At 38.2% G+C, this 27,708-nt stretch overlaps 1 protein-coding gene across 1 annotated transcript in view; it reads right to left on the bottom strand.

Moving 5' to 3' along the window:
• The window catches only part of LOC138035560 (heterogeneous nuclear ribonucleoprotein L-like), a 43,541-nt gene that overhangs the window by 1,907 nt on the left and 13,926 nt on the right, over positions 1–27,708 (bottom strand). Inside the window, exons 3-22 of the mRNA XM_068882208.1 lie at positions 27,271–27,319; positions 25,882–25,920; positions 25,383–25,450; positions 23,486–23,582; positions 22,691–22,776; positions 21,530–21,626; positions 21,318–21,393; positions 21,149–21,202; positions 19,264–19,332; positions 18,688–18,759; positions 18,504–18,563; positions 17,876–18,037; positions 17,401–17,501; positions 16,249–16,370; positions 13,179–13,286; positions 12,363–12,391; positions 11,791–11,864; positions 10,581–10,635; positions 4,443–4,541; positions 1–2,166 (exon numbers count right to left, since the gene is read on the bottom strand). The exon at positions 1–2,166 is cut by the window's left edge and continues 1,907 nt beyond it. Coding sequence (XP_068738309.1) covers positions 1,904–2,166; positions 4,443–4,541; positions 10,581–10,635; positions 11,791–11,864; positions 12,363–12,391; positions 13,179–13,286; positions 16,249–16,370; positions 17,401–17,501; positions 17,876–18,037; positions 18,504–18,563; positions 18,688–18,759; positions 19,264–19,332; positions 21,149–21,202; positions 21,318–21,393; positions 21,530–21,626; positions 22,691–22,776; positions 23,486–23,582; positions 25,383–25,450; positions 25,882–25,920; positions 27,271–27,319 — 1,780 coding nt within the window. The 3' untranslated portion in view covers positions 1–1,903. The remainder of the gene's footprint in view (positions 2,167–4,442; positions 4,542–10,580; positions 10,636–11,790; positions 11,865–12,362; positions 12,392–13,178; positions 13,287–16,248; positions 16,371–17,400; positions 17,502–17,875; positions 18,038–18,503; positions 18,564–18,687; positions 18,760–19,263; positions 19,333–21,148; positions 21,203–21,317; positions 21,394–21,529; positions 21,627–22,690; positions 22,777–23,485; positions 23,583–25,382; positions 25,451–25,881; positions 25,921–27,270; positions 27,320–27,708) is intronic.

The following is a 27,708-nucleotide window of genomic DNA, read 5'->3' as shown; positions in this document are numbered from 1 at the left end:
AACTGAAAGTCTCGCCACAGTAGCAAGACTATCTGTCTTTTATACGAGACAAGACGACTTTGAAACGAACACCCTGTGCGGTCCTGTGCGAGAACAAGAGATTGACCAATCACTGGACCTGTGCAAACATCCACAATTAATTTCTCCGGTGTTTGACAAGGCAATTTTTTCCCTTTTTCTTCACAACTTCAAAGACCAATTTCAACACGCGTCATTTTGAACAACGGCAGTAGAAAGACTGGTACCTAACAATACTCCGCCCAAGTCCACGGAAAATCCAAGCAACATGAAAAAAGAAAACATCCTTAAACGATTTTGAACTTTTGGGAGTGAAGTTGAACGTACTTAGATACAGTGCCGCTCCCGCACATAATTAGCAAAAAATGAAAAGCCTTCCTCACCGGATCACCAGCAATTGAAATCAAACATATATTGTGGTTGTACCTTGGACAGCACTTTTCTGTGCCATTACCGCGCTGTTTCGAGTCGGATATGAAACCATTACCCTGTTTGGTATTTCCCTCTAGCGACAAGAAAAGGAAACGTTTGCACGGATATCCTCGATGACGTCCAGAACTTTGGACGAATACTTGAACTCTTAACCAGTTTAAAACCCGCTATGACCAGTTTGAATTTTAACGCCAGCCCAATGGCCGAAAGAGTGGACGTCACAACGCGCATGTGTGACAGAACATCGCGGAGATCCATTCAGAAGTTTCTTTTCCTTCTCGCAAGACGGAGGGAAGCTAACCTTTGCCACACAGGGTATGAAACAATGAAAGATGTAGCACGTTTGAAAAACGAAAACGGAAAACATATGTAGTTATAAATACCAAACTTGTGCGATATGTAATGCTCATGAAAACAAGAACCATTTTTCTTATATAGATTTTCTATTTATATATATATATATAACGTTTTTTTGAGTTAAATGTAAAATAAGCGAGAAGTTTTGTGGTGTAAGAACTCTTTTTAAAGATGACAATTTCACGGGAGACATCGAAGCCTAAATTCTCTCCATGTATTATGAATTAATATGAATATCTATAATTTGGGGACGAAAAAACCTCATTTATCTTATTGAAAAGCTCTCTTTATACTCAATGCACATTCGAGTTTGAAAAAAATTGCTAATATGATTCATGACGAATGTCATATTTATATACTATCAATTGAAAACGTTTAACATTAATGTCAATGTTATCTATCCCGAAGCTCATACCCAAAAATAACCTTAAACGCTACGAATTAACCAGACACTTAGGCCAAACAGAGAAAAATCGAGCGATTTCATTTGAACCGAAAGCAGTGATGATAAAAGACTCCAATTCTCTGCTTTCTCAAACTCCACAAGACACATCTTTAACCTCCCAAAATTTTGCATTATCATTGCTTGCAATTTATCCTGGGTCACGAAGATGTCCCAAGAGAAATCCAAAACAACGCCTGTGCAATTTTTTTTTTTTGGGGGGGGGGGGGGAAAGGGGAAAGGGAAGGGGTAAAAGAGGTGTATTATGGGATTTGAGAAAGTGGAGAATGGGGATTCTTGAGCATGCAATCTGAATTCGATAATTTATGTCGTGCGATAAACCACTCTTTCCAACGACCGCAATTAAATTTTCGACGATTCCACACAAAAAGGAAATGATACGCCTGTGGTTGGCAATTGTTAATTACGACGCCGGAGCTCAATACGTCCCACTGCTTTCTGAGATCAAGCAAAACCACTCGATGAACTTACCAAAGAACGAAGAAATAAACTATGTGAGCGCAACGGGACATCTACGTTGAATTTTTTGAAACGTGTGAATATTTTTGTTACCTGATAAATCATATCCCTGTGTATTTATTTACGTATTTACGAGCTGAGCAATAGGTCATGACCACGATCTGCCCAGTCTCCCTAGGGGCTCGTGTGGAGATCTTCAGGCGACAGTCCATTTCTTTCGACGTCGCCATTCAGTTCTTTGACTCCATTGGTCACGATGCTGATAGGGCTTCCCGCCACCAATCTTGGGTGCACTGGTGAGCCAATGGGACCCAATGGGTTGACGCCATTACTCACAGCAACCGCTGCGGCAGCAACTGCAGGCGCAACTGTTGGAGCTGTCGGTGATATGGAAGAGCTCGGAGAAAAGGCCAATTTTAGAGTGTATGAACCACCACCTAAAAGAAATGTTTTAAGTTGTTTCTACAAAGTCAAGTTTAAAAATTCGGGCACCAAAACACAGGTTGTAAATCACAAGCCTTTGAAAGATTGAAACCTCCAAAATTCCTGGGCTATCACGACAAATCTTGCACTATCTTAAATAGAAAAGTGTAGTACAATGACGATGTAATACTGAGACCAATTCGGCTAACTCAATGTTGTACCCAATTTAAATCTTTTGGGAATAAAACGTTTTGTTCCAGTATTTCCATATATCATTTAAATGTGAAAGCTTCATTGTCATGCAAATTCAACACACAAAGAATCTTAACCCCGAGAGATTTGAATTGGGTACAACATTGAGAAAGCCAAATCGGTGTATTGCTTGTTTACACGAAACTCGCTGAAAAAGCCTTGCTCGCGTGGTAACACTTTCCATAGAACCTTCGCACAAGTGGCACCGATTTGAAGCCTCGCATTTAGTTTAAAAAACGTTTGGTTAAAAAAAGTATAAACTGTCACCAATTAATTTTTAGGATACTTCGACCGCATTGTAGGACGCGAACGAGACAGAATAATCGCGGAAGACATAAGACAGTGTAAAGTTGTATTTCGGAGTGACGTTTTCGTCGACGTCGCTGTCGTAGATCTTAAGGTCCCTTACGTGTGAAGTTTGGTAACCGACATTTTTCACTGTGTAAGCTTGCTTCTTAGCGGGTGTTAATATACGTTTACAGCGGACATTTGGAAGAAAACATTATTGACATTTAGAAAAATGACACCCTCGCAGTCTAGTGGTTAAGTGGAAGGGGGTTATTATTCAAACGTTCCCAGATTCGAGTCCTGCGAGTCCAGGATTCGGCTTTCAAAAAATATGTTTATCTCTCATGATACCAATCAAGCTTTCAGTGTCCAAAATAAACGATAATACTGCACTTGGAGCAAATTGATAATTAAGAATAATCTTTCAATTGAGGGAGGGACTTGGTTGAAACGGGTAGTCAAATCTCGAACTCGTTTTTCGTCCTCGTCCTAGAATCCAAAAGGTGCGCGTTTTTGAGACGCGGAAGGCAACCGGAAGTGAGCTGTTATCCTTTTTAACTGGTCTAGACACAACCACATTTACATTGCTTAGTATCTTTTCTCCATTAGAGACGATTAGTATAAAAATCTGGGGGACACCACTGATCTGGCACGCGAAATGTTCTCTTCCGGTTTCCGTCCGCGTCTAAAAAACGCGCGTGCTTAAGCTCCCTATTGTTGGGTTTCAGTCACATGATCAACAGGCATGTTTTTCAACAACAACATAAGAAAACGTTTGGCTAGCAATGGAATCAATTCCCGAAGGATTTGGTAGGGGCTCCAACATGGCCGCCGTTTCTTTGTTTAGGGGCTCCAACATGGCCTCCGTGACGTCATGTGAAAACCGAGAATTGTGACGTATTATGGTGGCCCGTATTGTTTCACACAAAGAACGTAGGGCAACCGTGACACGTGACATTTATTCAAGATCTCGGCGTCGCAATTTTCCCTTTCGTAAACAAGCGATGCCATTTGTCGTTTGCAATTGAGGAAAAAAATACTTAATCTAGAACTAGATTAGCAGCGTATGTCACTTAGAATTAAAAAAAAAGGAGAGGAAACCTGAGAAAAAATTGGTCGAAAGATGTCGAATTCGGTTTAATGGCTTAAGAGCAAATGCACTTAACCTCTATACTACCGGAACAACAATTTCAAGTTGGAAATTTTAAAGTATTTAAATGAAACTAATCCTATCAATTTATTGAAAGCTAATCGAATAAAAAGGCTTTGTTACTAAGAATGGTATCGACCGTCAATAATGGCATCGCTTGTTTACGACAGGGAAATTACCGTCGGCGTCCGACAAAATTTGAAAACCAAAACAAGCGTTTTTGAAATTCTCTACTTGTGCAAATCCCATAATACAACTCTTCTACCCCCTCCCCTCCCCGCCCCCCCAATTTTGCATAATCATTGTTTGCAATTTTTCTTGCGACATGAATTTGTCCCAAGAGAAATCGAAAACAATGCCTATGCAAATTTCTGGGGGGTAAAAGAGGTGTATTATGGGATTTGTGCAAGTAAAGAATTCCTTTATTTCGGATACAAAGGCTTTCATTGGAAAAAGTTAGAACAACTTTGATCGTAAACATTTTGTTTTGTGCTTTTAAGTTATTTTTCTTGTTTTAGTGGAGGTTCCCTGTAAGAAATTTCCTTAACTGCCTTCAGAAGCGAATTTCTGTGGTATAGAAATTGCACTTGATGTTTGTACCTGGTGGGTTGATGGTGAAATGGTTGGTGAGGGTAAGTGCCTCCATTGCTGATCGGATATCTGGCATCTCAAGCAACCCCGCTGATGACTTTGCATTGGCTGAAAGAAATATATGTTATTATTAGAAAACTAGGTCATTGCATATTGCAGTTCTAGAGTTTTGAATGGCTTAGCTTAGAGTTTTGCATGGCTTAGAGGAAAGGGCGGCTTTAAAGCGGAACATTTGGATAAGTTATTGGAGTACCAGAAATGTCTTTCTCTGAACAGGATTTGTCTGAGACTGCAACTTCCAATAGGCCGTTTTCGATACATTCAAGTTCAGCTTAATATTGGAAGTTTAGAGGACAAAGACAAAGGAAAGTGGATGATATGCAAATATTTTTCACATTCATAGCAACGTGTTTCTATTGTCTTTGTCCTCACAGCCTCACTAGCTGAATATTTAAATATTTCAAAAATGGCCTATGGACCGAATTCATAAATGGCAACCAGTCATCCTCTCTAGCCTTACTTTGCAGCAAAAATTCTTTTGATTTTGTTCGTGCTAACGAGGCTAGTGAGGATGATTAGCATAAAGACAAAAGAATAATTACTTAGCCGTCAGAATACGGTCTGTTACCTTGATACTTCAATAGACCATATTCACTACTTGCACAAACATTGTTTTAGAGTTCTCTTGGGACATTTTCATGTCCAAGGAGAAATTGCAAACAATGGTTATGCAAACATTTTGGGGGGTAATAGAGGTGTATTATGGGATTGTGCAAGTAGTGAATTCGTATTCTCAGAATTAGACTGGAACTACAATCCTGGCCAAAAAGTTACGGGACAGAACACAAAATGGCTCAGGCACTGTACATTTTTATTTTACACATCTACAAGCAGTCGCCATAACCTTATTCAAGCTCTCATCGTCATATTCAGAAACCCCCCCCCCCCCCCTCCCCCTCGCAATGTTGATAGTTGCTGGGATCCTTCGGACTGTACTGTACATAAACACAGCAGCGTAACAACATTGCGAGGGGGAGGGGGGTCAGAGAAAGACTTTGAGATATATGTAGCAAATTGTCCCATTATTTTTGGCCAGGATTGTAGCTTGCAATGGAGGCTAATGCGTGGGAATCTTTTCTAGTGCAAACACGTTTCGACATATTATTCCCCTGCATTAGCCTCCGATGCAAGCTAGTTCCAGTCCAGTACTGAGAATACGAATACGGTCTATCGGTAGAGCACTTCACCGGTAACGCAAAAAACGTGGATTCAAGTCCCGTTTCATCCCGAATTCGTCTCCCTTTCCTTTCGTTACTGCTCAAGTAACGTTCGCAACTGCTATGATCAACAACATTTAAATGCTTCTTTCTGCAATTCAAATATGCGTCTTCCACATTCTAGGCTGTAATCGCGGCAACATTTAGGAACAAATTTTAAGACAGATGGTTTAGAAAACAGGCCCCAGTTGTTCGAAGGTTGGATTCTTTTATCCGGTGGATAAGTCGCTATCCAGAGTATTAAATACGTTAAATGTTGCACAATTTTTTTTCCATACGCCTTTACTTATTGAAGGCAGTGTGGCCCAGTGGTTAGGGCGCGTGCCTTGAGATTCGCATATCGCGGGTTCAAGACACGTTCCCAACACTCGTTCAATTTGCTCCTGGTAGTCCCTGGTTCAACTTCCAAGCTGCACTTGTAAATAACCGACTGGTTTGCCTCCGGCCAGTTGGGTTTCTTAACAGTTGTTGTTGTTGTTGTTGTTGTGTTCCGTCGTTTCGTGAATTGTGTTTCATTGGCTCTGAAAAGCCCCTATGGGGAGCGGTCAATTAAGTATGTACATGTATTTATTACACATAACATGGGAATTTTATTCCATAAAGCTCATTTGTACAAATCTATACGCTTTATTTTCACATGTGAAAAAGGCCTATACAGCCAATCAGAATGGCGTACAGCTATTTCACATGTGGAAGTATAACCAATCAACGATAGCGTTAAGGCGTTTCCATGTCAATCACTCGTGCATCTCGTGCAAATCGAACTTGTTTTTGAATTAAATCAAATTTCCATTTGGTTTTGTTGTTAGTGAGTTTTTGTTTCTAATTCGCGTTCAGAAAACTATTTTAATGAAAATTCTCATGTCATGTGTAATAAACAGTTCACGACATAGAAAGTGCTTTGTACGGGGTTTTATTCACTCGTTGTTTGTGTTTGTGTCAAAAACCCTCACTCGCTCGTTCCTCGCTCGTTCGGGTTTTGGACACAAACAACTCGTGCATAAAACCCCGTACGCTGCACTTTCTATGACGTAAACTATATGTATGTACATGTATGTATGTACTTAGACGTACGTTAGAATGTGCATATTCACGGTTACGTGCAGAAATACAAATATCTTTGCACAGACTAAAACTGTCGGATATATGTCATTCACTGGCCAGGCCTCGAGGACACACTCGAGAACGAGGGCACTGTTGTTTCCTATACGGACCGACCTAGGCCGGTGAACAACGGTTTTATTTATTTCTTTATTCCATCTTTAAAGGGTGGGAGAAACTACTACGAAAATAGGTACGCAGTGAGTACGTGTGGTAGTGCAGTAACTTGACACACTGCTGTATTCCATAACTGTCAACTGAGCTGCGTTTTGTTTTCCAGGAAGTAATATGTAAAATACTAAACCCAGAAAGATCAAAGAAAATAGATGGGCATCGAGAAACATTGGCTTCGAGGCTGACATGAAGTTCAACTTCTTTTTCACAGAAAGTTACAGCGTGTACTCTTAGCGTCTGACACTTTCACGACAAAAGATCATTGAAGTTAACCCTGTCCGGCGGGGTTAGTATCTGGATGGGAGACCTCAAAATATACGACTTGCTGCCAGAAACATACATGTAGGACCGAAAATTATATTTTCACGCTCAAAAATGCGAACTAAGCATGGTACAGATTTTGTCAGCCTGCTCTATGCGAAACAACTATTGATGCAAAATTAAATAAATATTGATACACAGTTTTAATTAAGGAAGAGCAAGAGGAACTATTTAGGAAAAAAAATTGCGACATGAAAACAACGTAAATTTTGTGCCTCGAATATAAAAAGTTACCATCAGCAAAAGATTTTTGCTACCTTCAATTTTTCTTTTGTTCTTTTGGCTGCACAATTGGATACATCTATGGCACAATGACGGCAAGATTGGATTGGATTGTTTTGTTTTTTGCCAGTTTTTTTCTTTCAAGTCTAACAACAAGTCAATTCAACAGGATATGTGCGAATTCAACACAAAGATCACAATCGTCCAACTCTTGAGGTTTACCACTGTTTCTGCAAAGTCAAAAATTCACTCTCCTAGACGAAGATGTTTATCACCAGGTAATTTTGGAAATAGAAACTGTTTTATTATTCATTTTATTTATTCATTTTGGGGCTCATTTGTTGAAATTCAAGCACGTTTCCAACAGACCTGTTTATTTCCATGTTTCACCCAGTTATTTTCCGGTGCGTCTGTTAAATGACATGAGGATTTGAAAAGGCTTTCTTTTCAACTTTGTTTTCTCTCTCACCTAACACACTGGCGGCTTCCGCTTCTCTATTTTTTCATATTGATAATTTTTTTAAAAGAAAAGTGGAGCGAACATGAAATTGCATGAATAAATTGCAAGAAAGGTTATCAGTGAAATCAACAGACACAGACTAGCCGATACAATCTACATGTCCTTGACATGTTTACCAATCAGCAAAAATTAGTAGTATTGCCGAACGTACACTCTATGACAAAAACATTTCGACACAAGTGAAAACTAATTTGAGATTTTTTTTTCTATTACTGGGCAACATTTCTGAGCACAGCGCCGTGGGAATTTCAACACAAACAAGATGATGAAATGTACATTTTTTTCTGATCCATCGCAATGATAAACATAAAAACAGTTTCTACTGTTTTTCTTTCCGTTGCGAGGAAATTACTGTTGAATGTTTTTCAATCAGGGCAGAAAAGTTGACCCGGTCTTTGAGAGTAAAGATATTATGGTCGACTGGTGAATTTTTCTTCCCCGTTTATTTGACCTCCAGAATGTCTGTGAAATGTGAGCTTCCGTGACGATCTCCGTAGACGTGAAAAGATCAGAGTGATTTAAGAATTTAAATATGTCTGTTAATTTGACAGAACGTACTCAAACAGTTTTCATTCTCTTTTCATTAAGAAAATTCAGAGAGGAAAAAGGGCGACAAGCGGGCCGCAAACAAACATCAATTGTTTTAATTCAAGAAAACCGTACATTAGTTTTGTAATTCATGCACGCGCTGCAGGCCTAGAAATCTTACACCACTCACTCACTCGCTCAGACAGACAGACAGCCCCAAGCACTACCACAAAAAAACTGGAAAAGCAATAATTTTATTTTAAACATTGTCTCATCAACGTGTCAACAAAAGTACGATGAGATGAATGGGGGTTTTTCTACCTTTTGTGAAGTTTCGCTGTCAAAAGTCAAGAAGCCATTTCAATGTTGTCAATGTCACGACAATGACAACGTCAGCGTTGCGTCTGCGAACTGAATAGGGACCTTAAGATTTATGACGGCGAGAATTACAGAGCAAAGTTATATTTCAAGGTGACGTTTTCGTCCACGTCGCCATAAACAGTTTATGGAGAAGAGGAAAAAGCCATGAAGCTTGTATAAAAATTATCCATTGAAAATGTGTTTTCAGAAGCACAGTCACAATTCGTTTTCTGGCTTCACTGCGTTTTCTAGTTGCTGCCCCAAAAGACATTTTAGTTCATCGCTCATGGTGAACTTTAGTGTTTTTTTTTTCTTTATCCTTTTCGTTTAGGTAACAAAATTCGCTTTCGCTGTGATAAGTTTTCGTCAGAATCCATCGTTTTTCTTCCAAAAGTTCAACAATACCACTGTTCTTAAAGGCCCAGCCAAACGATACCAAACATCCAGTCAACATGTTTGATAAAACATGGGACGCATTGGGTTGTGGGTAAGGATATTTCCCAGCGTACACCACGTTGTAACATCCACGGATGTTTGCAACATGGCGGAGAGGAAAGAGAAATTTAAGCGTTGTTTATCAGTGCATGACGAGCTTAAAGAAACCGAGGATAGAGCAAGTAAACGAGGTAAAACAAGAGAATGGATTCGAAGACGACAAGAGAGTGGTTATTTTACCAATATTGTTCGAAAACTAGCCGCCGAAGACACGCCAGCTTATCACCAGATGATAAGAATGACATTCTAGGACTTCATCGTGATATTGCGATCAGTTTCCTCGTCGCTCCAACTTCTTGCTTTTTGTTTTGGTGTTTCTTGCTACACGTTTGATCGATACTCTGCACTGCTTCCTCGCTCGCTGACATTTTCAAACTACACTGACGCAAGCAAACGGTGTCTATGGTAACAACTGAATTTGCAGTCACAATGCGCGTGCGCGCATGCAACATGTTGTTGAGACTGACCAAACGAACAAAATTTCACGCATCCAACATGAGAACAAAAGAAACGTTGCACGATGTTGGATCAAATGTTTGATAATGCATCAAACATGTTCCAACATCATCCAACATGTTGAGTGGTCATCAAACACGGTGGCCAAACGATAAAATGTTGGTTCACTCAACTTGTTGGATCGTGCAACATGTATCGTTTGGCCGGGCCTTAAAGCAGCAAGCGGCGAAAACCTATGAAAACAAATTAAAACTTCGCTCATTAGATTCGCAGCTTCGCTCTTCTCTTAGCGTACTTGGTTACCGTGACCCTGGTCAAGAGAGAGGAAAATTCTTCCCGCTCCCGCAGCCAATCAGATTGCTGGATTCTCAGGATACCGCCTGCTCACGATCAAAGAAATAAAGACAGTGCCTTATCCTCCGGATAAAGTTACCCGGTCTTCGGCCAGGAGTAAAGCAAATGAAAGACATAAGATCCAACAAAACACTTATCAACGTAATAATGAAGGCAAGCTTGAGTTTGAAAATTTCTGCGTCTTAAAATGTCTATCCTGGGGCCCGTTTCTCGAAAGTTCCAAGCTAAGGTACTGGAAGTTCAACTCCTGCAGAGGGATATTCGGATTTTTCTCGAGAACACCTAGGATAATCGACGATAAATACATCTTTTAAAAAAGAACTACGTTGACGACCTCACCTTTAGAAAAGAACGTCCCTTTGAGCGGGGACAAGGATCCCGCTGTAATGAAAACCTGCAACAGACAAAGATACCAATATTGGCTCAAAATAAATAATATTATTAAATTTTCAGCCTCGGATAATGCATTTCGCGAGCTCTGATTAGGTTGACCTTATATGGTAAATGATTGCGTTAAGCGTTGCTAAACTAAATTTTTTTTCGCCGGAAAGCGAATTTTCTCTTTGAATAAAGAAAAAAAGAAAAAAAGAAAAAAAAAATTTTTTTGTGGAAAGTTTGGATCAATTCCGACGTTTAGAAGTACGCAAAAAGGCAAGAAATGTATTTGTGATGAGCCTGCGTCTGTCTGACAACCAGGTATCACACAACATAGCATCTTCATCAAGTTTTTACGATTTCGCTCGGATTTTCTCGCCTTTTTCGCTCGTATTTCGAACTTCCAAACTTTTGGAGTTTAAGGAATTTAATAAAACAATTACCGGCATTCCATTCGCGCTTGTTGGATACGAGAATGGTTATAGCCAACTCATATCCAACGCGGGCTCATGGAATAATTGTTAATTGGACCGGACAGAATCCACGCTACCTTGGTATAAATACCAATTTGGTAAAAATAGGCACGCAATACGTACGTATGGTAGTGCAGTAACACAGCGCTGTATTGTGTCAACCGAGCTGCGTTTTGTCTTCCAGGAGATTCAAGTTATCTTTGAGTAATATTTAGCTCTAATAGTACACGTTTTTATATGGCACGATATTGTTTTGGTACCGTATATCATTACAGTGCCATGGTAGATGTCTTAGGTAAACAGCCCCCTGAGAAGGCGTGTGGTTACTAGTAAAATACTAAATCCCAGAAAGATTGAAGAAAATGAAAGAGAATCGAGAAACATTGGCTTCGAGGCTGACATGTTGATCATTTTCAAGTTCCTTTACAACTTCTTTTTCACCACAAGTTTGAGCGTGCACTCTGAGCCTCAGCCATCAGCGTCACAAATTCATGCCGATTTTGGGGTTCATTTTGTTGAAACTCCAGCTCGCTTCCAGCAGACCTGTTTATGTTCGTGAGTTATGAACGAGCTACGGGCCTATTTCCCACCACGGTCTTGCAATCACTCACTCACTCACTCCTGCAAACTCGGTGACATAGTATTTATGCACTACCACAAAAATCCATATAGGGGCGCTCCGTTGCAAGACGGGCCCTCACCTCTTTGAGTGCTTCCACAGTACAATTGGGTGGGGCATTGAAAAAATGAAGCATTCTCGTTGGTGGTTGGTATCCTATGAACCAGTTAAGAACTACAACATTTCCTTGTTCTACAGTTTGGCATTACCTTTTTAAAGAAAATGGCACAGCATTACTTGTCGACTTCGACAAAAACAACACAATTTTTAGAACTTAAAAGTGCACAGTGTATATCTCCCTTCAGGGCTTTCTTTGCGGCATTTTGGGGCCCGTTTTTTGAATAATACCACATGTGCGTTTTTTTTTGTTTCTGGCGCCTGGGGACTTGTCGGGATTGTTCTGTCGTTCGAGTAGGAGTTTAGTAAAATTAAACCTCAACATCTCTAAGAGGAGTTCTGTTTCCCCACCACCGAACTTAAGGTGTCTCTGAAGACAATTTCCTAGGACCTGTTTCAAAACGTTTTCAGGATGTTGAAGAAAAGCACGCTCGGGACAATTTACAATAGGGTCTCGGATGTGTACGTGAATAGGGCCCTCTTACATGGGTCTTACTATCACTACGCATGATCAACAACTGTCAAATCAAAGGATACTATTTTTCAGACTTTGTCCCTCTGGTAGACTGAAAAACAGAAAACAGCCATGTTAACTAGAACAAAGACAGTAAACAGCCAACTACAATTTTTCCAAGGTGGCATTTAAAGTCTAGAACTTGCTGGGCCAAAAAAACCAGTTCAAATAAATAGATTTAAGCGTTACTGGAGAACCTCAACTGGAATGAAAAAGCCAGTTGGGTATTTTCAAAGCACCATAAATTGACTTCAGGACAAGAGTCCATAACCAGAAGCCTACAAGTCCAATACTGGGTCCAAGTAACGACATGGGCCTTATTCGGGAGGCGGCCATATTGGCCATAGACAATAGATTTCGTACCCTGAACCTCGAATTGAAATGTTTGGGAACGAGTTTTGGAAGGGCAACACAAAAGTTCTTGATCCCTCGGGTTTCATTTTTGTAAAAGAAAAAAATGACGAATCACTCATTATCCCTATCCAGCAAATTTCCCGGTAGCTGCCATCTTGAATACGACACGTATTACGGTTGCCCTATTCTTCTGACGCCGATCTTTGGTATAACAAGCACGTGGCTAATTGTCATATGAGACTACGACAAAGAAAAAAATAGAAAAACGGAACTCGACCGATTTTTAGACGTGGTCGCTCAACTTGAATTTCCTGGTAGGGAGAAAAAATACGGAAACGGACCGTTTCCGACCGTTTCCATGCCAATGGTCCGTACTGTAAAATCCCGACCGAAAGGTAGCCGATCAAAGTGCTTCATTTAGGCTGAGAATTGCTTGCCACATACAAATGTTGTATTGTTTTATACGTGGCTACTTTTCCACTTACTACTTAAACCGGTTGTTTCTGTTATCTGCAAAGTTCATTGATGATGGTGTACCATCTGGCAAAGCAGTGATCACAGAAGAATCTGCTATAAACGGATGCTTGGAGAACCTGAAGGAAAAACAAGTATCAGTTATTTTGTGCGGTCTCACCATAAAGTGGTAACACATCATCAAAAACAGGCACGCATTGCGTACGTGTGGTAGTGCAGTAACACAGCGCTTTATTCCATAACTGTCCACTGAGCTACGTTTTGTGTTCCAGGAGATTCAAGTTATCTTTGCGTTATACGTAGCTCTAATAGTACACGCTATTGTTTTGGTACCGTATATCATTAAAGTGCCATGGTAGATGTGTTAGGTAAATAGCCCCCTGACAAGACATGCGGTTACTAACAAAATACTAAACCCAGAAAGTTTGAAGAAAATAAAAGGGAATCGAGAAACATTGGCTTGGAGACTGACATGATGATCATTTTCAAAATCCCTTACTTCTTTTTCACCGTAAGTTTAAAAATGAATTCTGAATGTCTGACAGCTTTCTAAGAAAAAAGTTCACAAGTTAGGGGTTAGTATTTGGATGGGTGACCTCAAAATACAGGACTTGCTGTCAGAAACATATAGACCGAATGCATAAATGGCGGCCAAAAAAAAAATTCTTTTGTTTATGTGCTAATTAGACTCACTAGCCTCGCTCTCAAGCAACATTTCTTTTGTATTTTGCACATGCAAACCAGGCTAGTGAGTCTAATTAGCACATAAAGAAAATAATATTTTTTTGGCCGCCATTTATGCATTCGGTCTATAAGACCGAAAATTATATTTTAACCCTCAAAAATGCGAACTAAGCAAGGTACAGATTTTGTTAGCCTGCTTTGTGCAAAAAAATATTGATGCAAAAGTAAATAAATATCGATACACAGTTTTTAGGAAGAGCAGAAGGAAATTTTCAGGAAGTGACCATCGAGAATAAAATATTTTGCCATCAGCAACAAAAAATATGCGACATGAAAGCAACTTAAATTTTGAACCGAGAGTATAAAAAGTTACCATCCGCGAAAAACATTTCAGGAGATTTTTGCTACGTTCAATTTTTCGATTGTATTTTTGGCTGGACAAGTAAATCGCATAATCGAAAGTGACATCGAATTGAGCAGGCGCCGTGATCAAGTTAACTTGCATGTTTACTCGCGAAACAAAGGATACATGTGTCAAAATGATGTCAAGACACTGGGTTTTTGTTTTTGTTACTTTAGTTCTTTTTTTCTTTTCAAGTGTCAAAGATTGACAAGAAATGTGCGAATTTGAAACAAAGATCACAATAGCCCAACTCTTTGAGGTTGACCATTGTTTCTGCAAAGTCAAAAATTTACTACTAGTCGAGGTTATTTATCACCTAAGTAATTCCATCGTTTTGGAAATAGCAACTGCTTTATTACTCATCAGCGCCACAAATTCTTGCTGATTCTGGGGCTCATTTTGTAGAAACTCAAGCACGCTTCCAACAGACCTGTTTATTTTCGTGATTTATGCACGTGCTGCGGGCCTATTGGCACCACGGACTTACACTCTTACAGGCCGGTGACTGTGTAGTGCACTACCACAAAAACTGCATTGATGCTACCATCTACAATTGCCCCGCCCACGGTATGTCACACTTATTGGACTTACTAGAAACAAAGAGACGTTCAAATCTGTAGCCTACGAAGTAAGAACATCGTAGATTCGATAAAGCAAAATAATTCTAACTCCTGTAAGATACGTTGCTCGTGAGTTAGTTGAGGATATTTACTTGACATTTTAACATATTTTGTATCTTATAAAGATCTTTTTTTCTTTTTTAATGCTTTATTATTGATGTGACTACAATCTTAGACAAAACTCTTGGGAAAAATTCCTGCTTAAATATCATTTGACATATACTCACAAAGTATATCGGTCTCCCCTATACCAATGTTTGATAATGTGGTGCAAAGTAACGTGCAAGCCTTTGGCCGTTTCTAAACCAACAATGGATTAGGACGAGGGGGAAAAGTTGAGAAAATTTAACCGTTGATCTCAAAGACAAATAAGGGAATGAGCACTTGATAGTGGTGTGTCAGATTTCCCCAACGAGTCTGTCCAAGATTGTCCTTACTCAGTGTCTCCAATTGGCTTATATTGGCCAAATACATTGATACCTGAATAAAGTTGATTGTATTGTATTGCACTGCATTACTTGTATTGTGCGTATGTGTAGTCTATTAATAATGTTGAAGTTCAAATGAGACCTTTAACTACGGTAAAAAAAATTAACAGTTATAAAGCTAAAGTCGGAACTTTCGCCGATCAACAGCATTATCAGAGATGGATGAAACAACCATAGTGAGCGAGTCTCTGCAACACTCGATCATCAGCTCGGTTCAACCATACTTTATTTCATTCATACGGTATTTTAAACAGTTTACGTTCCTTTATTTTTGCACGTATTACTTCATAACTAACCTGAATTAATTATATATAAGCTCCATGCTGAATAATTTTCTTATTCCTGGTGATGTTGTTGATTGACAAAAGCTCGGATTTTAAAATTTAACCTTTAATTTATTACAGTAGTTAAAGAGAGCTGGAGCAGTGGTGAGGGCAATCGCCCTCCACCAGTGTGGCCTGGGAATAGGCCATTTCCGAGTTCATGTCTGCCTCCTCTTCAAAGCGAGTCTAAGTGCGAAGTTTTTGTTACGAAAATTAGTTCTCATTCTTATGTTAAGCAGAACTAATTAACATCACAAAAACTTCGCACTTAGACTCCCTTTGAAGAGGAGGTATACATGAACTCGGAAATGACCTATTGATTCCCGGTTTCGACGCCATAATGATATGTGGGTTGAGTTTGTTGGTTCTCTACTTTGCTCCATGAGGTTCTTCCCCCGGGTACTCCGGTTTTCCCCTCTCCTCAAAAACCAACATTCGACATTGATTGGTTCTGATTTCAGTTGATTTGTAGTCTCTCCAATTAGTAGAGCAATCGTGCGCTGAATAACCTTGAGACTTAAAGCGAGTACTATTAACAACATACAAGCAATAACATGACTTACATGACATTAATTTTCGAATCGAATAAGATTGCACCACTCAAATTTCTGATGATCATCTCGGAAGCAACTTTATCAGACATCTGTACCATGGCTGCACCAAGCTTGTTGGTGAGGAACTTTACCTTCAAGGAACAAAATAAGAACTTGTACTAATCAGCAGCTGCACTAATCAACTCTAATGGAGCAAAGATACTTAGCAATGTAAATGTAGTTGTGTGAACACAAGTGCGAACCTCCACTTCAAAAACTGTTACAGTCAAGTCAATCTAAACTATTTTCAAACAAAGCGTTTGTATCCGAAAGAAATAAGTTTTAACTTGCTTATTTTTGTTTTCAAATTACGTGGGCGCCACCATCTTGAATAATTGTGCCGTGTTACGGTTGCCCTATTGTTATTAGACAAAAGCTCTTTGTGTCAGAACAATAGGGCAACCGTAACACGTCACAATTATTCAAGATGGCGGCACCCGCGAAAATTAAAAGTGAAATTAAGCGATTTTAAAATTCACTTTTCCTGATATAACCACTTTTTTAAAAACAATTTCCTTCGGTTTAAAACTTATTCTGTAGTAAGATTCAAGTCAATCTAAACTATTTTCGAACAAAATGTTTGTATTCGAAAGAAACACGTTTCAGAATCGCTTATTTTTGCAAATTCAAATTTAGTGGGCGCCACCATCTTGAATAACTGTGACGTGTTACGGTTGCCCTATTGTTATTAGACAAAAGCTCTTTGTGTTAGAGCAATAGGGCAACGTAAAACGTCACAATTATTCAAGTTGGCGGCACCCGCGAAATTTGAAAGTGAAATTAAGCGATTTTAAAATTCAATTTCCTCATGTAGACACTTTTTTTGAAACAATTTCCTTTGGTTTAAAACTTATTCTGTAGTAAGAGCGGAGTCCCTTTTAAAGTCCTAATTCAGGGACTGGGTTCACTTTAAGCTTTATTTTTGAAGAAAATAAGAGTCTCTTCAGAAATTCAAGTAAAACATTCACAATTACACAATAAAAAACATTTTATCACCAATGACCATCACCAAAATAATGCAACAGACTCACTCACAAAAACTAACAAACTCTGAAATCTCCTGTTAGGGTCTAATAGAGATTTATTCAGTAGGATCACAAATTATTAACGTTCTGTCATTACCTTGACCACATTACCATAAAGGCAAAACAGGTTGAATATTCTCTCACAGTTCATCTTTTCAGCATTCAATCCATAGACCATCAGCACACAACCAGTGCCACCTGAAGAGCAAAGTACAAGCGTGCTGAACAAATTTCGCTATCCAATAAGGATAAATTCTACACTTGTTTAACCTAAAAAGGCTAATTGCAGTAAATTAGATACTTGCCCAATTCTGACACAGTGTCCCTTTAGTGTCTAAGCCTTTGCTTCCTACAGCACATTGTATTTCTAATGACAAGTTGAGTGTCTAGGGTAGTGTCATTTTTAGGTAAGGTTAAGTCTGCCACGAGTCTAGAAGGCCCACCAGGCCGGCACTTATCTCTGGTTTCTGTAGCATGAAGCGACTGGAAGTATTTTTAACGGCAGATGATTTTACTTTTCAAGAGGTTGGCTCCAGGTTAAAAGGGTTACATTTAGTCACCCATAAACTAACCAGCATTCAATGCATGTGCAATGCCATTAAGCTGTTGCTGCTGTTGCTGTTGCTGGGTCATGCCAGGAAGAGCTCCTAAAATGCCACTCTGCGGCAACTGATACGGTGAGCTTCCCAGTATCCCTAGCTTTTTGACAACATTCTCCACTGGTGATGTACTGCCTGTTAAGGTAAAAAGAAATTCAATTCAGTCCATGCCACTTTATTTATCATACAAGTATCAGATACTAGACTCTGAAAGTGAATGGTTTATGTGAAATGTAACAGACACCTTCTGTCACCAATCAATACAAATGTAGCTCTTAAAACAAGAAATTAGTAAAGTGGGTGTTTTAAGGCAGTCTATCAATCATAATCATTAATATCCTTTGTCCTTTGACACATGGTTCTTTTAGGCTTGAGGCTTTAGAAATCCAAGAACAGACTTACTTTTGGATCAAAGCCCTGAAAATCTCATTACAGTCCTCTATTTAATTACTTATCAGCTCTCCCAAATGGGCTGTTAAAATGTAATGTATACTGTACTTCTCCTTTCCAATAATTGATCATTCTCATAGCGAGTTAATAAATTTGCAATGTAAAGAGCTACGTGTAGTAAAGATGTTCATTATCCATAACTCATTCATACCTGAAGTAGGACTCTTTGGTGGTGGAGTGCTGTGGAGAGAAGCCACTTTTGCCAGGATACCTGGAAAAACACAGATACAACAAAATTAATATTAATTAGAATAGTTCTTTCATGTGAATTGTGACGAAATGCCATTCACTGATTGCAAGTGAGCGAGTAAAACAAGCAAAAAGGAAAATCTTACTCTGAACAGTAGGAAACTGTGCTGCCCTTGCTATGGCTTCATTGGAAATTGAAAGCGCTGATCCATTCAAACCTGCAATTGATTAAACATTCATTCACTGAAAAATCCTTCAACTTTACTCTATTGATTGTCCACTCTATTGATTGTTTGGTTTGCAATTCAGCACATTTTTTTACTTTACTTATTTCAACTTTGGAACCCAAAAACTGTATGAATAAAATCCATTTTCAAGAATGACAAATACAATTTCACACATGGTTTGGTTATATGCATAGTAACTTCCTTAAATAATCTGGCACCACATTCTCAGCCAATCAGATTGTGTTACGTTGTCGTGTACTGGCACAAGTCCATCCATGAATGTAGAGTGGCAGCAATTGATTTTGTGTGACTTTGTTATGTTGTTTACCCCTTTAACCACTACATAAATTATGTGTATATGTACAAAGAAGGCAATAAAAACTTGATTAATAATTCCTACACACTGCACTGCTTCTAAATCTGTCGTGATTGGGTAAAAGGTATCTTAAGTTTGGTCTTAATCAATATTAAAAACCACTTTTAATAAACACTTACTCATTTTTCCATTTAATAACACACTGTCTGGTGGCGAACTTGAAAGAGGGGATTCACTTGAATCATTTCCTGTTACAACCAAAGGTACACGACACTGTTGGTTCAACTCACTGATAAAAACAGTGACAATAGAATTTAAAAGGTGGTAACGAATTTCTATTCATTCCCCTTTTTGTGAATGGAACAGTTTTTCTGTGTTTATGTTATTGTCACAATTTCAATGACAAAAGAACTTTACCCTTAGGACCTACTGATGTGTTTTTTAGGATGCGTTGCTAAGGATGTAATGGTTCAGTAATTTCGGAGAATTTAGCATTATTTTGGTCAGTTTCCAACTTTTGTAAACCAATGACCATAAATATGACGTCTTCGTGCCACACCCATGGTCCCGTGACCAATAAAAGAAAACTCTAAAATTTGTCTACATGCTACACAATTTGAGTATTTAATCAGTGGTTTGATAATTTGTATTGGTTTTTGCATCCAGACAAGCATGGTTTTCTTTGTGACTTTGAAAAATGTTCTTTTTAGAGAGAGATAAACGATACTGAAATACCTATAACATTTTTCAAAAAAGATGATTTGAAAAAATCAATACTTAGCTATATTCTGGGGGGTGAAACGTGCAATTTAAAGACTGCCGGAAATTTAGCTTTTTCTCAAACTGGAAGTCAGTTCGTTTATGCATGCACAGTTGATCTGAGAACAAGCGCGAGGAAGGGCGAGGAAAACCTTCGAAGCAAACAACAATTAGGAGATTGTTATAAAATTTTCCAGGTCAGTGAGTGGATTTTCTGGTCAGCTCATGATATGATGACGTCAGTTACCGGAAGTATATTTCACCTCCTTAGCAAAGCGTGAAAAATCAGTCTGTGGGCCCTTAAACTACACTACCAAACTTTTGAAAATCAACACAGTAATTACAGTGGCTCAAAACACACCGGTCTGTCTGAATAAAAAAAGTGTGAATAACAATTTGGCCCCTAAACCATATTATTATGGCTGTGGGAGAAAAATAATTTGTACACTTCTGAATTCTCATACAAGCATAACATTTAAAATTAGTAGTCTTCCAGTCATCTGAGATGACCAGAAAGTGTAGCCTGGTTACCTTGAGGAAAAAAAAAAAAGGACAACCCAGCAAAAATAGAGAATAAATTAATCATAAGCAGCACCCAACTTATTGTCGATTTCAATTGTCAATGTGGGGCAGTAATATGAAGTTAAAAGTAAGCAACTGAGCACTTTCCCATGTTTTGAATATCTGTAATTTTTACAAAATTGTTAGATAAGAAAATTCAAGAGATACTATCACAAACATGAAGGCAATGGGAAAAAATGCGGCTTGTCCTAGTTCGCTTGCGCCTCTGCTATTGCAAATAACCACTAAACTATCAAGGCAACTTTTTCTGGAATTGTAAATTTTGAAGTATTTAAATACCAGTAGCCATAGCTAACCATTAAAAAATTGGCACTTACAATTAAAATACTGGAAACCAACAACATTTAAAATGGGTTTTTAGACTTAAATTGCTGTGGATCAGCCTTATTCAAAGCCACACTCTATGGAGATCAAAGACACCATTTTGAAAATGCCAAGACTTCCACAAAAACCATAGGTACGCCCTACAAACTATGGGATGTTCAAGCTTGATCGCCATGTGATGTCATTTCAACAGAGCATTCATTCAATCGTAGGAGTTTCCTAATGGGTAACCAAGGCTTTATCAAAGGAACCAAATTCACAGGTTTGGTTGCCCAGCTTTTGTAGCAGGACAACCTGGCCTTTTTTTAATTTCACTGGCATGGCATTACACAAAGAGAGATAAGCCCTAAAGAACAACTTCAAATTGTTGGCCATTCTCAGGTAAAGCAGTAAAATTACCTGAAATTGCTGACAGAAGACCAGCACCCAAAAGTGCTGTCTTGCTGGGGATCCCTGTCAAAAAGATAGAACCACAAATATCATCAATTTTGGTAAGCATGATTCTCATTCAAACTTAACAAAGCCAATTCAAAAATGAATTATAACAAAATTTTGCTATGCAACCAACCTGAATTATTGCTCAGGGCACCTGTGTAGTCCCAGGTTTCATCATCATTCTTAAAAACATTTAACTTCTTCGCTTTCTAAAAAAGGAAAGAAAAACCTGCTTCAAATTCTACAATTTGTTGGAGATGTTTGATTTGCTTCTTGCCTATTAACAGTCACACACAAAAAAGTGATGTATGCAGTAAAAAAAAAAAGTTCTTTTCTTTCAGTTACCTTTGAATAATCAATTTTGAGGGTACAACACCCTGCATAGATATCCTGTCCATTGAGTGTTGCAAGAGCTCTCTGGGCTGCCTCGACATTGTCAAATGTAATTAAAGGTTAAGGAAAAATTTTATGACTCCCACTGGATATGTCACACCTGTAAACAGTCTCCTAGTAACCCAGGCTGAATTCTAAAGGAGCGGCATCTCTTTACAAAAGTTCTTTTTCGGGATTCTCAATAGAATTTTGAACAGCCATGGCATTTTCTTTTTATCAAGAAGCTCAAAAAGGTTTGGAACATGACACCTGTGAATGGCCTGGTCTACATTGTTCCAAATGCAATGTGGAAGCTACTTTTTTCGTTGTGAGAGAAGCCCTTTGAGGTGGCTCGAAATAGTTTCTCCTTTTTTCAAACAAATAAACATATTCTGTCCTTAGGTACAGTTAGGGTAATCATATCAAGACGAAATTTGGCCAGGGTATTAAGTTCCCATCATAGATTTCTCACATCACATTTTCTTCCAAAATAAGATTACCATGGCAACGATATAAGGCATTTCTTTGCACCTTAAAATCAAGGTACGTTCACGCGCGAGTGGAGTTACAGGCCAACACAAACAGATTTAAGTGATCATTAAACAGTTTGTGTACAATTTTTGTAGTTTTCATGAATAGGAGATGTCTATTTATATTCCATATTCATAGGAATGAGAAGAAAGGTGAACGAAATTGGCGATATTTGTTTATTTCTGGAGACCCATTTTGAATCATGAGCTGACGTGAGCAGCTTTCAGAATTGCGTGTGTGGCTTACGCGCGCATGCTCAGCTAAAAACCCTTTCCAGCCTCCTTAAATAATAATTGTCCAGTCATTCTGCGAACAAATCAATTGATTTGTTGCAGATTATTAAACATGAATAATAATGATAATAACAATTATAATAATTTCAAATTTATGGTTAAGTGTATCTTTCCTTGGAGAATGAACATCTAATAAAGAATCTCTGAAACATTTCCTCCTTCTTCCAGGTATTATGCTACGTAGTAACAGCTCACCCACCGATCTCCCCTAGGTAAATACCTTTTCTTACTACTTTCCCTGATGTAAAGACTGCTTAATAGACCTCTACCCTCAAATTTCATATTAATATATTTACACTTGGAAGGATATTCAACCAAAGCTTGTAGGCCATTTTTGTGAAATATCACAATTCTTAAAACCTTGCCATGAGGGCTGCATATTTTATGAAGCACTTTCTGCAAAAATAAGGCAGTCAATTCATGTTAATCGCACCATAAATGTACACCTACAAGGACCATAATAAAAGGCAGCCGCATTTGTCAAAAGCAAAAATCACCAGCTGATTTATTGTCTTGGATAGTCACTATCCTGAACTGTTGGCCACCAGATATTTTATTTTCCTTCCTTTTTTCATTTTTCAATGTGTTGAACGAAAACAGTCTCTGTGAAACGACCCCAGAATTCTCTAAAGTGGCGCCTGTTTTAGCCATCATCCCCTCAACATCATGCTTAGCTGACCGCATTGGGGCACAATTAGCTAAATAGCCTCACTATCATGAGCGCTCTTGTGGCAACAAAGTACTTGCCAACTATGGACAAGACATTGTAAATATTTTCCGACAGTGCCACTGAAGGGAGCACTTTTTCCCTTAATAATATTATTTTTAGACATTTCACATGATTGAGGGGATGTGCCAATATAGGCCATACATAGAATTTACATGTACGATGTTTGTTTGAAAAACTGTTTCCAGAATTTTAACTATTTCAGAAAATGTCAGAACTTTGAACCTTTTTGTTTTCCTTGCAATTCAAGTGCAATTATATCTTAATTTTCTCAACGCTTAAAAGTTTAGGCATTGTGAATTTTTTTCGGGCCAAGAAGATCACCGTCCCCCAAGACTGAAGCAGCCCATACGCTATGATTTTTATACAAGTACTTACCACAGTAATTGGATGCAAAGGGTTGATTATTGTAAGGAGGAGTATATTGCTTGCTTCAGAAGATGCTCCATTGCTGTCCCCATTTAGGACTTTATCCCTAAGGAAAAAAAATCCCTCAATTTAACCTTTCCCACCAAAGACTGAGACTTGCAGATTTTGATCTGTCTAACGACCACAATTTTACTGGTCAATTGGAGGTGCTTTAGGTGTGATAATCCTTATTTATTTCTTCCTCAATGCGCAAGCAGGTGGAATTCTGAGAATCCTGCAATCTGATTGGCTCTGGGAGCGGGTGGAATTTTTCTTTCTTGTCTGCCAACCTGATAGGAAACGGAGTCCTGCTTGCGAGAACTTGTGTGACAAGCCGACGTAAGGACAAAAAGTAGATTTTTTTGAATCCTTTTAAATGTTTTAAACATTAACAGTGCTGTTTTACAAATCACTACCGTAATTTCCGGCCGATTACGTGCGGGTAATGCGTTAATTTTCCAGTAAACCGCGGTTGCTGCGGGTAATAGGAAGGTGCCGGTAATGCGATAATTTTTAAATCTCAGGTAAGAATTTGACAGATTGAAACAAGTTTAAATGAGGATAATTAAACCAACACTTCCTTCAAATCTGTGTGTTGCCTCGTTCGTTGATTCAATCTTTAAAATGATGCTTTATTTGCCGTAGTCTTTGTAAAACCGCTCGATGAAAGCCGAAGCAAATTGAATGAAAAACAATAATCTTTCCCTTCGACCATGTCACAACTTGTCACCGAATTAAAAGTAAATGAGAACGAATTCCTCACTTTAACACATCCTTTTCAATTTTAAAAAAGAGTTTATCGTGAGACACAATTCAATGCTGAAAAAGTAACAAGATGTGAATGTGTTTATTTTGTGATGCCACAAATTTTTCCGTTCAAAACAAATCTTTCATGATCTTGTCTAAATAATTACAAACCTTTACTACTTAATTAAACTGATGCTTCCTTAAAACTTGTGTTGCCAAGCTTGTTTGTTACCATAGTTCAATCTGAAAACGCTTCCTATTCAAGATTTGTGTGATGTTTTATTCTAGTGTTCTAAAAGCCCTCAATGAAAGCCGATGCAAATTGAATGAAAAACAAATCAATAGTGTTTAAGTGATTACTGCACTGGTTCCCAGCCAGCACATCTTTTTAGGAGAAAAAATATATTTATGTTATTCACCGGTCTTGGTCTGTCCTTATAGGGAAAAACTGTGCCCTCCATCTTAAGCACGGCCCAAGGCCGCTTACTTGAGACCTCAAGCACAGTTTTTCTCTATATGGACCTCCCAGACATTGAATAATATATTACCCACAGACTATTGTATTCACATTTCTTTTAATATTCCCATTTCATTATTAAAGCCAACCAAAATAATAATTATCTGGTGTTCAACATTCGCAAGACCACACCAGCCTCTCTAGGATGTCCTAAATTATATTCAAGAATGGAAACAATACATGCAGCTTGTGTTAATAATAAATCATTTTATTAATGAGTAACCAAAGATTGGTAGTGGTCTGCTCTAATAATAATAATAATAATAACAATAATAATAAATTTACAAGTCTGTTTATACTGGGAGACGACTACTCGAGATAACAAAATGACAATCATTTTGCTGACATCATTCATCACTATTACTACCCAAAGCAAGCAAGCAAATGGAAACTCAAACCAAAGCACATAGCAATGCCCCTGGAAACCTCTCTGGAGTCCCCCTAAATATCCCAAGAGAAACCAGTGTATTAATTGGCTTGGTTTTAACTTTACCTACATATTATTATATTTAGCCTCATAAAAATACCACTAATTATATACCGACAAACAGATTTCTTCAACAAAACACTACTGCTAATTATATCTTTTTGTTTTTTTCTTACCTTTTAATTTCCTGACTTTTTGAGTAATTCACAAACATTTGTCTACCAAGAACTGTAAGCGTGTTTGACTGCAATAGAAGACGTTATCAATACAGTATTAAAATAATAGCAAAAAGATATTACAGTATAATCTAAGAGACTAACACAGACAGCCCTGTGATTAAGTTTTCAAATGTACACCTTAGCCATAAGCAAATTATGGGCGAGTGGGTTAATGTAAGACACTACAGTGTAATTGCTGTGTATACCCTTACATGTGACTCGAGAGTTGAAAGAATATTACGTACTTTAGACTTCTGAAAATAATGTGGCATACTTTTCAGGATTATGCAGGTTAATAACAACCCAATATTCTTAACAACCAACTCGTACTGATATTTGATCTTTTCGAAAACGACACTTACCAGAATGGGAATCTAAAGGCACGCTTCCCAAGGAATGTTTGTTTTTAAGTGAAGAAAGCATAGATTTTGATCATCACTAACGAAAAAAAGCTCACCTGGGAATATGATACCAGAGCTATGGCAGATTCAATATCCTGATGTAACAAAAAGAAAAAGAACAATTATTTTTATTAATATTGATTAAAGGTTAATTATTGCATGACCAACATTACATGCTTAAGAAAATGATGAATGAAGGAACGATCCTCCCACTTAGGTACCAAGAACAAAGAAATGTATCTCAACCAAAGAAGCCTGAAAGAATTTAGGGCTTCACGGGGACCCAAGTGACCGTTGCAGGACCAAAGTGGTGACCTCTTACTGAATAGGCCTTTTGCAGCTGGGGTCACGTGACCAAATTTTTCCTAGAGAATTTTTATATTATGGGCTATAACTTAAAGAATGCCAGAAATGGAAGGAGCGCATCGAAAATACCAAAATGGCCAAGTTTGAGTCCCCTGGAATGAAAGACTAAGTTTAGACGACAGTTTGAATTTTCGGAAAATTTAGAAGTTTTGTATGGGAAATGTTGCTGGAGAGCAAGGTCTTGCTCCCCAGCAATATTTTCCATACAAATTTTCTTATTCTTTTAAAACTTCAGACTGTCATAAGATCTCACCTTTTAATGATGGGGGCCTCAAATTTAGCCATCTTGATATTCTCGACATGCTTTTTCCATTTCTGGCATTTGTTAAGCTATAGCCCATAATTTTATGAAAAGTAGGTCACGTGATGGCTTAGCTGCAAAAGGCCTATTTGCATGTGATTAATTAACAACAAGCTAAGGGATTGAGACTTACAGATTTTACTCTGTCTAACGCCAGACGATTTTACTCGTCAACCGGGGGAATCCTGGGAGCCCTGAGGAGTGAATGGGTTAACTTTAACCAAGATCAGATGCACACCATCTTGTAGAATGAGGAACTTCTCAGGGACATTAATTTAGCATAAACCATGGATACCATGGTCAATGTTTTACATGTACATCTATGACAGATCTGATACAGGAGCAGCGTTGGAGCAGTGGTAAGAGACCATTGACCACACAACCAGATTTAAAGTTGGCGATTCATTTTACTGTCAGAACAACACTCTCAAAATTTATTATGTCTTATTGTCTCCCTTTCTAATTATACAATTTTTTTTCTCTTTAAAGTTCTGTTCTCCTTACTTAATGTCCTCAAAGGGAACCTAACTGAACTGGAGGCTTACCTAAAAACTCTCCGGTCATTTAGCATCGAAGATCTAGAATATTATTATTTGTTTGCATGTATGTGCCAAAAAAAATTGTAAATTGCAATTTGCTAGAGTGAATAAATAGAGTAAGTTAACCCATTCACCCCTAAATTGGCCATATTTAGTATTTGATTCTGCTTAATGCCAGACGATTTTACTCGTCCATGGGGAACCCCCAGGAGTCAATGGGTTAAGTCACATCAACTTACTTCAAATTCCACCAATGCTTGTCTAATCTTTGGCAATAATGTTACATACCTGTAAAAAAATCCAAAAATTACACTTGAGGCACTTTGCATAGCACCACATTCACAGTGTATTACAGAGACAGTGGAGCCAGAGATGCTGGAATAGAATAGAATAGAATCTTTATTTATCCACGATAGGAGTTAAAGCTAAAAAGCTTGTGGGGTCGTGTACTTAACAAAGTAATTACATTTCTAAAAACATCCTAAGTAAGAAGCTATAATACAGTAAAACATTAACATTCAAATTTCCAAATTTTTACATCTCAACTTTGGGGGGAGGGAGGGGGAGGGGGGCTCTGTAGGAACTGATGAAAGCATCCCTTTCCCATATTCAAGCAAAAGTAAAAGACAGGTAGATCACATTTGTTTATGTTGTTTGTACACAAAAAATTCAGCATT

This window comes from Montipora capricornis, unplaced genomic scaffold, assembly GCF_036669925.1.
Source record: "Montipora capricornis isolate CH-2021 unplaced genomic scaffold, ASM3666992v2 scaffold_422, whole genome shotgun sequence".
Lineage (NCBI taxonomy): Eukaryota > Metazoa > Cnidaria > Anthozoa > Scleractinia > Acroporidae > Montipora > Montipora capricornis.
The sequence above is the reverse complement of the archived record's forward strand: the minus strand, read 5'-3'. Positions and strand labels throughout refer to the sequence as shown.